General features: G+C 40.4%; 1 protein-coding gene across 2 annotated transcripts; it reads right to left on the bottom strand.

Annotated features, from left to right (window-relative positions):
* Nucleotides 1-9051: 9051 nt before the first annotated feature.
* On the bottom strand, nucleotides 9052-11255 carry LOC121275653 (guanine nucleotide-binding protein G(T) subunit gamma-T1-like). 2 transcript variants are annotated; one of them, XM_041183166.1, is made up of 4 exons: nucleotides 11204-11229; nucleotides 10941-11033; nucleotides 10701-10800; nucleotides 9052-9628 (listed from the first exon to the last, which is right to left on the bottom strand). In XM_041183166.1, exons 3-4 carry the CDS (start codon nucleotides 10779-10781, stop codon nucleotides 9503-9505), a joined length of 207 nt encoding a protein of 68 aa, XP_041039100.1. In that variant the 5' UTR covers nucleotides 10782-10800; nucleotides 10941-11033; nucleotides 11204-11229; the 3' UTR covers nucleotides 9052-9502. The 2 variants fall into 2 exon arrangements, with proteins under 2 accessions (XP_041039100.1, XP_041039099.1); XM_041183165.1 differs by having other exon boundaries at nucleotides 10941-11255.
* Nucleotides 11256-13631: the final 2376 nt, after the last annotated feature.

The raw sequence follows: 13631 nt of genomic DNA, 5'->3' as shown, positions 1-13631 counted from the left end.
GCAGCGGCATGACCAATCAGGCTTGGGACATGGTGGCAGTGGTGGTCAGCACCAATGCCCTTCAAAATAGGACAGCCATCCAGTGCCGCACGAAGATGAATGACCTCCGTTCCACTAGCTTAAGTCACTCTTCTCATCACTCTCAACTCACACACTCACAAACCCATCACACATCCACAGGGCCCTCACTCACTGCCAGTTGAAAGGAAAATTACCATTCACTCTCTGACACTTACCATACTTGTCCTCTCCCGTCCATGGGACCATTCAACGCCCACACATGCCAGGCATACTTGTCATCTGGCCTGGTAGGTTTACACTTTCTCTATCACTATCCATGCAGGACAAGCTGGCACTCAACATGAGGGAGAGGTCACAGACCAGTAGGGGAATGCCTGTAATCAGGGTCCTCATGGAATTTGAAAACAGGGCCATCCAAATTGCTGGTGATGATCTGGACCAGTCCTGTGCTGACAGTGAGGTCGGCGGTGCCCTACAAAGTGAGGGTTCACGGTGTGACAGGTGCCTGAGGGGAGTTGGGGGAGATCCATAGCATCTGTATGGGGTGGCATCTGTCAGCAGCCAACCAAGCTGTGAGTGATGTGTTCTGTTTCATAGGCCACTGCCATGCACTAATTATCTCCCCTTGCTTTCGCAGGCACAGCCAGACCATCTCCCTCTTTCCTGAGTATTGGTGCCAGTGCCCAATGAATCAAAACCCCTTCCTCCCACACCTCTCTGTGAGTCATATGTTTAATTCTCTAACCTGGTTGACCTGATGCCAATTGACACGTGGCTCAGGTAACAATCCAGGGATAAGTACCTTTGATATTCTGCATTTTAACTTAACCCCAACTCCTCAAAGTCTCTCTGCAGAACATAATTCCTTGTTCTATCTATGTTGTTGGTTCCCGCGTGGACCACGACAATTGAATCCTCCCTCTCCTACTCCAAGTTTATCTCCAGCCATGAGGAGATGTATTTAACTCTGACGCCAGGCAGGCAACACAAACTTTAGAACTCCTGGTCATGGCTGAAGAGAGCAGCTCCCTGGCTATCCTCCCATCATTACTGCATTCCTTTTTGCTTTCCCCCACTTGAATAGCAGCCTGCACCATGGTGCCATAGGTAATTTATTCATCTACCTTGAAATTCTTCTCCTCATTGTTATGATCCTAGCTGATTTTATGACTGGACAAACCAGATCTCAGGGTGGAACCCAGATTTATAGATCCTAACATTTATTTTTTTGTTCATATATATGGATAGTGGCTACTGAACAGAGTCACAGGAGTCAGCTGATGAACTTTTAACAAAAGAAGAAGAAAAGATGAACTGTATTACAAAATCCTTCACCCACAATTATACCTTTACAGATGTATATAGAATTGTGAGGATTACACATGTTACAAAAACTATCTTATACACTAATGTTCATAGTAAGTACACAGTCCAACAGGTGACCTGTGGTCAGGCACACCACATTCTGAAACCAGGTGACAGATGCCACCCCATACAGATGCTATGGATCTCCCCCAACTCCCCTCAGGCACCTGTCACACCGTGAACCAACCAATCTCACTGAACTCCATCTTTCACATGAGGGGTTCCAATCTCCAAATGCCAAGAACTCACTTTGGAATTTTCCCTCAAACTGACGCTTTCTCACAGATGCCTTCTGCAAGAGTCCACCTCTAGGTTTTGAACACTCCTTCTGATGTTGCTCTCTCCTGGATCACGACATGCACTCAAGCTTTCTTTTATGCATTCTCTCTCACTGACTCAGCCATCAACCGTACACCACTATTTTACTTGCCCATAGTAAAGAGTTACAGGTCTTCAGCTGTCTCCTTGGACCTTCTGGCTTCTTGCTTCAAATCTGTGTCCTGAAGCTTCCTCTCTTCAAGCTTGGAGCTTGGAGCCTTCCTCTCTGGTCCTTATTTTCACTTCCACAGAGCAGGGTCTTTTCCAGACTCCTGTTTTCCCTTTGACTAGAACTTATTCTTGGACCCCCTCCTTCCAGCTCATCCTTGGCTTTGAGATCTTTTGGTCCTTTTGAAAACCTGCTCTTACTGTAGTTCCCTCTCTCTCTATCCAGTCTCTCTGGAATCCTGCCTTCAAACTTCACTTTGGGACTTTCTATCTGTCCCTCTGCTGTCCGGTCTCTCTGGCAGCTTCTTCCAACTGAACTCAAAACTACTTTCAGTTTTAGTTTTTTCTGTGTGTGTGTGTGTATGGGTGGGTGGGGGTTCCCTCTCTAGACCCCTGTTATTGGGCAACAGCACAGTTTTTTCCCTACTCTTATTTGCATTAACTCTCCTTCAAGAGTTGTAAAATATTTCATTAGAAATGCAGGTACACAAACAAAGCTCAAGTTCTGTCGAAGGGTCATGAGGACTCGAAATGTCAACTCTTTTCTTCTCCGCCGATGCTGCCAGACCTGCTGAATTTTTCCAGGTAATTCTGTTTTTGTTTTTGTAAAGCTTTAGACCTGCTGTTTCCACTCAAAAATGAAACTAGATCTCAGGTTTCAACTTTTTAACCCACAAACAGAAAAAATATAAATTGAACTTAAAGATATACTTTATTCCTTATACACACAAATACAAATATAACTTACTCAAACTATCTCTATTTCCTAACATCATACACACAGGTAGCAAGCACCTTCTACCTGTTCAAAGTCAAGGACTGAGGCTCCTTCATCACTACTTGCAGGAGGCCCATACCTGCCTGAGTCACAATCACAAACTCCTGTCCTTGACCATTGACCATAAGAACATAAGAATTAAGATCAGGAGTAGGCAATTCAGCCCCTCGAGCCTGCCCTGCCATTCCATACAATCATGGCAGATCTCATTTCGGCCGCAACTCCAATTTCCCACCCTCTCCCTATAACCTTTCACGCTGTTATGAATTAAAAATCTGTCTATCTCCTCTTTAAATTTATTCAGCGTCCCAGCATCCACTGCACTCTGAGGTAGTGAATTCCACAGATTCACGACCCTTTGAGAAAAGTAATTCCTCCTCATCTCTGATTTAAATCCACCACCCCTTAGACTAAAACTATGACCTCTTGGTCTAGAATGCCCCACAAGGGGAAACATCTGCTCCACGTCTACTTTGTCTATCCCCTTTAGCATCTTATATAACTCAATTAGATCTCTCATCCTTCTAAACTCTTGCGAGTATAGACCTAAACTGCTCAACCTCTCCTCATAAGACAAGCCCCACATCTCTGGAATCAATCTAGTGAACCTCCTCTGAACTGCCTCCAGTGCAACTACATCCTAAATAGCCCAGTGGTTATGGTACTGGGTTTGTAGCCCCAAGATCAAGAGTTCAAATCTCACAATGGCAAACTATGAAACAATGTAACTTCATCTGAAACAGATGGAAACGGGTTTGTACTCGAAAGAGTTACATCCTTCTTCAAGGGGAATAAAACTGTGCACAGTTCTCCAGGTGCAGTCTCACCAATGCCTTGTACAGTTGCAACAACACTTAACTATTTTTATACTCTATTCCTTTAGCAATAAATACCAAAATTCCATTTGCCTTCTTTATTACCTGCTGTACCTGCATACTAGCTTTCAGTGATTCATGCACAAGAACACCCAGATCCCTCTGCACTGAAGCATTCTGAAGTTTCTCTCCATTTAAATAATAAGTTGCCTTTTTATTCTTCCGAGCAAAATGGATAACCTCACACTTATCCACGTTAAGCTCCATCTGCCAAATTTTGGCCCATTCACCTAACCTGTCCATATCCATTTGTAAATTTCTTATTTCTTCATTGCAACTTATTTTCCCACCTATTTTGGTGGCATCTGCAAATTTAGCTGTAGTACCTCCTATCCCTGAATGCAAGTCATTAATATAGATTGTAAATAGTTGGGGCCCAAGGACCGAACCTTGTGGCACCCCACTAGTTACAGCTTGCCATCCAGAAAAAGACCCATTTAGCCCGACTCTCTGCTTTCTGTTGGTTAGCCAATCCTTTATCCAAACTAATGTATTATCTCTAACTCCATGTGATCTTATCTTGTATATTAATCTTTTGTGCGGCATCTTATCAAAGGCCTTCTGGAAGACCAGATATACTACATCTACAGGTCTCCATTATCCACTTTGCCTGTCACATCTTCAAAGAACTCTAGCAAATTAGTCAAACATGATTTACTCTTCATAAAACCTGACTCTGATGGATTGCATTTTGACTTTCCAAATGCCTCATTACTACTTCCTTAATAACAGATTCCAAAAATTTCCCAATGATAGGCGTTAAATAACTGGTCTATAGTTTCCTACTTTCTGCCTCCTCCCCTTTTTGAATAAGGGTGTTATATTAGCATTTTTCCAATCCACTGGAGCCTTTCCAGAATCCAGAGAATTTTGGAATATTATAGCCAATGCATCCACTATCTCCGCTACCACTTCCTTAAAGACCCTGGGATGTAGGCCATCCTAGGGACTTATCACCCTTTAAACCCAATAGCTTGCTTGTGGTGGCCAAGGCAACTCCAGGGAACCCATTTGGTGCTGAAAGGGTTAATGGAGAAATTGAATTGTATTCCTAGGCTTAAGAGAAAAATACTACAGCCTTGAGAATAATACCATCTTGTCTGACCACAGTTGTAGGATGAGCCCTGAGACATTCCATTTTGTTCTTTCCCAGGCCGAATGTAATCAGGGTTGTGATAAGCATCTGCGTAACCACAACATCTATTGTGAGGGAAATGGAAATTTACTGGAACATGGATTGGTCAGTTAACTTATGCAAGTAAGCAGATTTGTTTCTGCAAAATTTACTGATTGGCTGTAAAAATGCTTTTAACAGGTCTGCGTGTATTCTTCTACGAGACGGGTACAGTAGCTCTCATTGTATTGTCTCCCTTGTGCACAAGTAATTAATGGGGTTTCTATGTACAAAATGATGCCTTGGTGTAATTAATCTCTGACATGCTCAGTACTTTTTCTCCAGTAATGGTGATTGTTCTAAGTTCCTCCTTCTCTATACCCTCTGCACTACCTGTTACTATTGGGGTGGTACTGCTATCCTCCACTATGAAAACTGAGGCAAAATATTGATTAAGCATCACTGCCACTTCTGCATTCCCCACTATTAACTCCCCCGTCTTATCCTCCAAGGGACCAACACTCACTTTAGCTACTCTCTTTCCTTTTATATACTTGTAGAAGCTTTTGCTATCAGTTTTGACATTTTGCACCAGTTTTCTTTCATAATTTATCTTTGCTCTTTTTATTACATTTTTAGTAACCCTTTGTTGATCTTTAAAAGTTTCCCAATCTTCCAGCCTGCCACTGACCTTTGCAATTTGGTATGCCCTAGTTTTTGCCTTTATGTTATCTTTAACTTCCTTGCTTAGCCATGGATGCTTTTTTCCCCTCTTACCACCTTTCTTCCTCTTTGGAATATATTTTATGTGGGAGGAATTGAATATCTCCTTAAATATCTGCCACTGTTCATCAGCTGTGCTACCTTGTAGTCTTCCTGCCCAGTCCACGAGGGCCAAATCTGCCCTCATGCCTATGTAGTTACCTTTGTTTAACTCCAGAACACTAGTGTGAGACTCAAGTTTCTCGCTCTCAAACTGAACTTGAAATTGTAGCATGCCTTGATCACTCTTCCCTAGAGGATCCTTTACTATGAGATCATTAATTAAACCCATCTCATTACACAAAACCAAATCGAGAACAGCCTGCTCCCTGGTTGGTTCCACAACATATTGCTCCAAGAAACAATTTCTAATACACTCTATGAACTCTCCCTCGAGGCTACCCTTGCCAATTTGATTAGTCCAGTCTATATGCATATTCAAATAACTCATGATTAAAATCACCCAACTCCGAAGTTCTGCCTAAACTTAGGGCTGTGATTGCCTATTGGAACTAAGTGCCCAGGTAACTCCCCACTCTCTGATGCTCCACAATGCCTGAAACTCAGACTCCAGCTCAGCAACTCAGAACCAAAGTTGCTCAAGCTGCAGACACTTAGCACAGGTATACTTGTCCTGGACTATAATTCATTCCACAGATTCCTACAATTTGCAGTCATGCACACTATCATCCCTGCCATGTCTGTCTAAACATATTTATTTAATTAGTCAATTAGTTATTAATTTACACAGTGAGAGTAACAGCAGATTACAGTCTACTAGCTTGGAGAGAAAAGAAGAATACCCGCCTGCCACTGGAGGCTTCCCCCTTGCACTAATATCCCACCTGCACCAAATTTCCGACTTTGTACTCATTCCTTGTTGCACTCAGCCCTCACTATCTTGCTCTGTGCTCCCACTCCCACTGAGAGCACCCTCCAGAAGTATTGTGTGACCCTACCACCATGTTACATGGGATAGACTCAGGGCAGATTTAGCAGCTCAAAACTGGACATCCATGAGGTGCTGTGGGATATCCGCAGCAACATAATTCTGTTCAACCACAGCCTGTAACCTCATGGCTTGGCGTAACTCTCACTCTACTATTACCATCAAACCAGGGCATCAACCCTCATTCAACGGGCAGTATGGAAGAGCACACTATCAACTGCACCAGGTTTACCTGAAAATGAGGTGCCAACCCAGTGAAGCTACAAAACAGGATTACATGCATGCTAAATAGCTGAAGTAGCATGCTCTAGATAGACAGAGGCAAATATTCCCACAGCCAACACTCTGCATAGCTCCTTTAAAAGAAGAGCAGAGGAGATCTCCCAATGCCCTTGCCAAAATTTATACTTAAATGAACATAATTAAAATATATTATCTGGTTATAATCTCATTGCTGTTGACTGAACAATGTGATGTACAAATTTACTGTTGTATTCCATACATTGCAACAGTGACTGCATTTCAAAAGCACTTAATTGACTGGAAAGCACTTTGAAACATTCTTTACTACCTTCTGTGTCATGTTCATTAATCCATCTCCTAATTACTGGTCTTAACAGGACCTCCGGTAAATTTCTTCCATGTCATTGGTTACAACATGAATCATCATTTCTGACTCTTCTCCTCTCTCCAAACTTTATTGGATCGTTGCTTATACAAGTTAGGTGGGCCAGTGACTGATTAAGATCTCATTGCATACTTTGGCTGAGGCCTAACAATTGTAAATTTCTAGCCTGGCTGCATTGCTCTTTTGTATTATTCCTCAATTTAAAAACAAAAATAGAATGTGTACTTTTTTAACCACCTTGCCAACTTGCCCTGCCACCTTTAAGTATTTGTGTACATGGACAATAAGGTCTCCCTACTTATCTACACTTTTCAAAATTGTACCATTCATGGTAAACTGCCTTTCCATTTTAATATTTCCAATGTGCATCACTTCACTTTGCTCTGCATTGAACTCCATCTGCCATTTTCCTGCCAATTTCACCATCCATTGCCATCCTGAAGCCTATATCAATCCACACCGTGATTTACTACTTTGTCAAGCACCATGTCAGCTGTAAACCTCATAATGCTGCTCTCTACACCCCAAGTCCAGGTTGTTTATAAGTTGAAAAGAGCAATGGACCCAAGACTGACCATGGGAACACCACTACAGACCACCTCCCAGTCAAAGAAACAGCTTTTCAACACCATCCTTTACTTTCTGCAACTTGCCCAGTTATGTTTCCCGTTCTGAAGAATTCATACTGACTTGAAACATTAACTTGTTTCTCTCTCCACAGGTGCTTCCAGACCTGCTGAGTTTTCCCAGCATTTTCTGTTATTATTTCATGTATCCATAGTGTCACTTTGCATTTAATTCAATAGGCTTTTAACTTCTTAAATATTTTTTTTGTCTTGCATTTTGTCACATAGCTCCTGAAAATCCATATATTGATCTACAGCAATACCTCAATCTGTTATCTCATTAAAGTATTCAGGTAAAAAAAAAAGTCATTTGGTAATACAGAATTTGAGTATTATTGATGAGTGCAAGATGAAAAGATTTGACAAAGCGTTTTTTTTCAGCAATTCAGCTAAGTCAGTCAGACATGATTTGTATTTAATAATACAATTGCTGCCTCTCCTTGATTAACCCAATTTCCAAATGTAAGTTTATTTTGTCCCTGATAATGGTTTTTAATAACCTCCCCAAAGCCGATGTTAGGCTGACTGATCTGTAATTTCCTGGTTTATTCCTTTCCCCTCTCCTGAATAATTATATAATTTTTGCTACCCTACTGTCCCCTGGCACTGCTCCTGTATTCAACTGGGATGGAAAAATTGTGACCAAAGCACCTGTGATTTCTACACTTGCTTCTACCATATTCTAATTCCTGTTCACCTATTCTACCTATCTAGCTAAAGTTATCAGCCATCCACCTTGCACTTCTAACTTTAAAATTATTATTATCTTTAAATCCCTCCACAGCTGCAACCTATTCCAGTCTTATATTTCTCTCTGGTAATACTTGATTCCTCTATATGTGTCCCTTTGCTCCACCTTTGGCCTCACATCTTTCAGCTACCTAAGGGTTTTTTTAAACTCGATTCCTTCCCTACACCTCTCTGTTTCTCTACCTCCATCTCATCATTTAACAGTCTTCTGAAAACTCATCTCTGCCACCAGGATTTTGGTCACCCTTCTAATCTCTCTCTTACTAAATCAGCTTCCATTCTCTATACATCTCTGTTTGAAGTGCCTTGGGACCATGTTTTTACTTTCAAGGTGCTTTATAAATGAAAATTGTTGTAAAATGAAGCTCAAAAGCTTAAATTGTAGCATGAAGTTCTGTATGTTCGCTTTGGGAACCATACAATGGTGAAAAACCATCTTGAAAATGGTGTACACTTCTATAGACATGTATTTATTCTCTGTATCAACATCTGTATTAGTTGACTTTTGTACTGGTAAGATTGGATCAAAACTGAAAGCCTGTAAAAGGTCTGCTAAATTCTGTATTAAATTATCTAACTGTATTATCAGTTTGATTCTGCACCCCATTTATATATGATTTATACATTCCTGTTATAATGCACTGTTAGAATTGAATCGTTGATTAATTTTAAGCATTCAATCAAGTTTTCGGGAATATAACTTGTAACAATTTTATTACTTTTTCGGTTTTTCAATCTGGTATTTGAAGTGGGAAATAATATAGTTTTATTGATAAATTTCAATGCACAGGTTTAAGTTTAACGCTTACCAGGGTGTGTACACTTCTCAATTTCAAAACAAGTTCATTGCACAGATTTTAACACTAAATAGTGATTTCTTCTGGGATTAGCTTCCACACATTGGCAATTATGTTTTTCTCAGATGATAACTTGACATTCTTGGTAGAAATTGCCAAAATTTCTCTTTTTTTGCGCCAGGTACGGAAATGTTTTGTAAAATTACTGCCAAATTGAAGATGTTATGCCGACCGAGATGTTGATTCCATTTTCCCACCTTGAGCTTCAGCATCTATAGGGTTTCATGGTACTAATGGCTACTAAGCTGTAGAAAACACCCTGATGCTCTGAGGATGTGAGTCCTGTCTGATTTATGAGATGATGCAGCCACCCTTCTCCTTGAAGGGATTCTTGTCCTCAGGGATTCCCTTTATTAAAGGATCTTCTGCAGACAGTGATTCAATGTAATCCTTCATTTCCTCAGCACATTTAGACACCTGAAATAATTCAAAGTTAAATTATAATTGGTAAACGATAAATGGACTGATTGTAGAAATTAAACAAAGTCACAATAATATACATGCAGAGGGCTGTCTTCTGTTCCTGAGAACGCTGTTCATAGCCAGGCATGCAGCATTGGCCTTGCTATGTCTGCTCCACAGTTTACTTCCAAGGGTAGAAGAGTATAACTGCAGCTTCAGGTGCCAATTGATGCACTGTGCATTTCCAATATATTCTATTTCCGTTTTCAATTTCCAATATCCTAAATTTACATGTGCTGCAAATTAGGAGAAGCAATATGCATTCCTCCGATTATCTCTGACCGAACATGCAGGCTTTGTTGCTAGCCATCTGAGATTTCACAAAGCTGTTCGTACTGTAAACATTAATACAACAAAGTTTCAAGTCTTCAATATTCAATCACCTGTAACATTTAACTTTTATAAAATATTCATTATGAGCATATTCAATTACATTGTTTCTTATTTTAATATATTATTACATATTCCAACAGATCCTGCTTTATCACTTATTACTGTTAATTTGCAGTAACCTAGTGAATCACAGATATAATTGAAGATATTGTGCACATTATTGATTCTTTCCTGAGTCTGTTGAATTTCAAGACTAGCCCTAACTTTAATGAGCAGCAGCCATAACACTGGGATCTGTGAGTGCTCATAATAGAAGTGCACTTATTAGACAGAAGGTTTGAAGTTATGGCTAATGTTTGATGGGTTAAGAGGCAGCAGTGGATAGCTTTGTCTTGACTTTTGTTCCCACAATGTGGCACTCAGTGTTAACATCCGGCAGTTCCAAACGTATTAACGTATTAAAATATGTTGTACATTGGATTTGCTTGAAATTTTAATTAATTCATCACATTTTTGATCTTTATTCTGATTTCACTAATACTGAAAGGCAATTTGCTGCTTGCGTTTCATTATATGAAATGAACCTTAGCACCAATTTAGCAATAGTTAAAAGAAAACTGCAGACCCACAAAATAGCAACAGAAAAATAGAAGTTTCATCTTGGTGTTCTGAAATCATAAACAGGAATTCCTACCAGCATCCTCTCTAACGTTACTTCTTTACGAAGTTGGTCTACCTCCATTTTCAATCGGTCCTTATCTGTTAACTCTTCCATCCCGGCCTTTTATGGTTGTCTTAAAAACAAACAAACTTTCGTTCGTAATATTGTCAAGATAATCGCAATTTTTGAAGCACGGATGTTTAAAAAAACTCTTGCTGCAATGCAATGCGAACGAATTGTAAGAGGCGCAAGTTTTGGGAGCGATGAGCTCACCTTGTCCCGGGGTAAATTCAACTCATCCACTGGCGAGACTCTCCGGCTACAGCCACTTCCACGGCCAGTGATCCCGCAACCTTCTGTAAGGCCCTTTAAAACAAGGCCCTTAATATTTTAATCTTCCAATGTGATTAAATCAAGAGCTTTAACAGATTTAAACATTAAGTAGAAGGGGAGAAAATCCTTGCCAAACATGTTGTTCTAAAAACAAAAAAACTGCGGATGCTGGAAATCCAAAACAAAAACAAAAACAGAATTACCTGGAAAAACTCAGCAGGTCTGGCAGCATCTAGTTCTGTCGAAGGGTCATGAGGACTCGAAACGTCAACTCTTTTCTTCTCCGCCGATGCTGCCAGACCTGCTGAGTTTTTCCAGGTAATTCTGTTCTTGTTTTTATATTGTTCTAAACTTGCATACGCAACTTTTAAAGGAAACAGTTTTTTTTTTAAAACAAACACATCCTTCCTTTGGTTCATCAGCCTTCCTGTAAACATACTTTTTGTTTATTTTTAAATTACATTTATTAATAAAGTGGATCATACTGACGTCAGCGGCGGTAAGCTGCAAAAGTCTGTTATCAGAGTATTTATCGCCTCTTATACATCTGTTGGAGTGGGTCACCTGCTCAACGCAGTCACTTATAATAATCACTTACAATAATTCTCATTGCTCTCCACGCACAACATTGAAATATATTTAATATAATTCCCTGCAAAATACGTGATAAAATTGAAACTTATTCTTGGTTTGTTTAACACACACGGGCATCTTCAAAATGATCTAAAATAGGTTGATTTTTAAAAATAAATCTGTCATTCATACAACAAAGTCTCTCTAATCGCACATTAAAGATGCAATGTTATTCTGTGACAATATCTTTTGACGGGGTGTTCACAAATTGTAACATTGAATATAAATTGGATTTGGCAGTGCCTGTTTTATAGGTGTAATATGAAAACAAACCTATCATTCTCAGCCTTGAATATGCTCAGCATCTGAACATCCACTGTCCTCATTGGTAAAGAATCCTAAAGATCCACCACCTTCTAACTGAAGAAATGTCTCCTCATTGCAGTCCGCAATGGCTGCCTACCCTGAGACTGTGCCCCCTCATTCCAGACTCCAGCCAGTGGAAACAGTTTCTCAGCACCTACCGGGTCAAGCCTTCTCAGTGTATTATATGTTCCAATGAGGTCACCTCTCAATCTTACTAAGCTCCACACAGTACAGACCCATATGATTCAATCGCTCCTCATATAGCATCTCTCTTATTGCAGGAATCAATCTACTAAACCTTTATTGCACTCTTTCTAATGCAAGTGTATCCTACCTTGGAGGCCAAAAATGTGCATAGTGCTTTCACCAAAGGACTATACAATTTCAGCAAGCCTTTCTTACTCTTATACTCCAAACCCCTTGCCAACAAAGGCCAACATACAATTTGCATTCATAATTGCTTGCTGTACCTGCATGCTAACTTTCTGCGTTTCTTGTGGAAGGATACCAACATTTAATAGCCCCTTACCATTTAAAAATATTCTGATTTTCTATACTCCCTAGCAAAGTGAATAGCCTCACATTTCCGCAAATTGTACTTCACTTGCCACCTTCATACCCATTCAGTAACCTATCTATATTCGATCCCCCCCACCCCAATCTCACTAGGGCTATCTGTCCCTTGCTCGTCCTGCTTTCCACCCTTAATGTCCCCATTAGCACATTTCTTAGCTAATATCACCACCGTCAACATCTCCTTGTCCTTTTGTCTATGACATCTTTTGGCAATCTCCACCTATCACTGACTCTCTATCCAGCTCTACCTGTCCTAACCTCCCCCCCCACCCGCCACCCCTTAAACCAGTTTATATTTCACCTCTTTTCCAATTTTCTTTAGTTCTGATGAAGAGTCATTTTGACTCGAACCATTAACTGAATCCCTCTCCGCAGATGCTGTCAGACCTGCTGAGTTTTTCCAGGTATTTTTGTTTTTGTTCTAGATTTCCAGCATCCGCAGTATTTTGCTTTTATCTATATTCCTTTGCTGACTCTGTCATCTTCACAGCTTACTTACCCACTTTGCTTACTATCATCAGAAAACTTGGATACATCTCAGTCAGTCCAATCATCTAAATCATTAATTAAATTTGAAAATAGCCGAGGATCCAGCACTGACCTTTGTGTCACCCAACTAGTAATAGCTGCCACCTTAAAGATGACTCGTTTATCCGTACTCTCTGTTTTCTAACTTTGAACAAATCCTCAGTCCATGCTAGTATATCACCCCAAACTTTTCAGCCCTTATTTCGTGCAACAATGTTTCATATGGGGCTTTAACACATTCCATTTTAAAATACAAATAGACGAATACATACACTGGTTCCCCTTATCTATCCTTTTACTTATATTGGGTGGAATCATCCCAGATTTGAATTAAGTGCTGTGACAGACGTGAAAAAAAACCTTTAACCCGCTGCCAGAATGGTGGGTTTTCACGCCGTATTGTCCCCTTTCCACCTCATAAATTATGTAGTCATGGGAAAAAGGCTGCACCGCTGGCGGCCAGCCTCTGATTTTCCTGCCATGTCATCACATTGCTGCTTCCTCTCACTGGGAGCCATAGTTAAACTGTAGCCACATGCACACTTCTCCATGTTTGCAGCCCAGGACTGCTCCAGTGAAGACATGGTC

Source organism: Carcharodon carcharias, chromosome 3 (genome assembly GCF_017639515.1).
Source record: "Carcharodon carcharias isolate sCarCar2 chromosome 3, sCarCar2.pri, whole genome shotgun sequence".
Taxonomy (NCBI): Eukaryota; Metazoa; Chordata; class Chondrichthyes; order Lamniformes; family Lamnidae; genus Carcharodon; species Carcharodon carcharias.
Note: the sequence above shows the minus strand (reverse complement) of the source record. Positions and strands in the feature narration are given on the sequence as shown.

Bases quoted from the DNA above. Each gene is read 5' to 3' on its own strand.
- LOC121275653 (XM_041183165.1), bottom strand. From the start codon at position 10,781: ATGGAAGAGTTAACAGATAAGGACCGATTGAAAATGGAGGTAGACCAA. The intron at 9,629-10,700 runs GTAGGAATTCCT...GAATTATTTCAG, and splicing joins TAACGTTAGAGAGGATGCTG to GTGTCTAAATGTGCTGAGGA.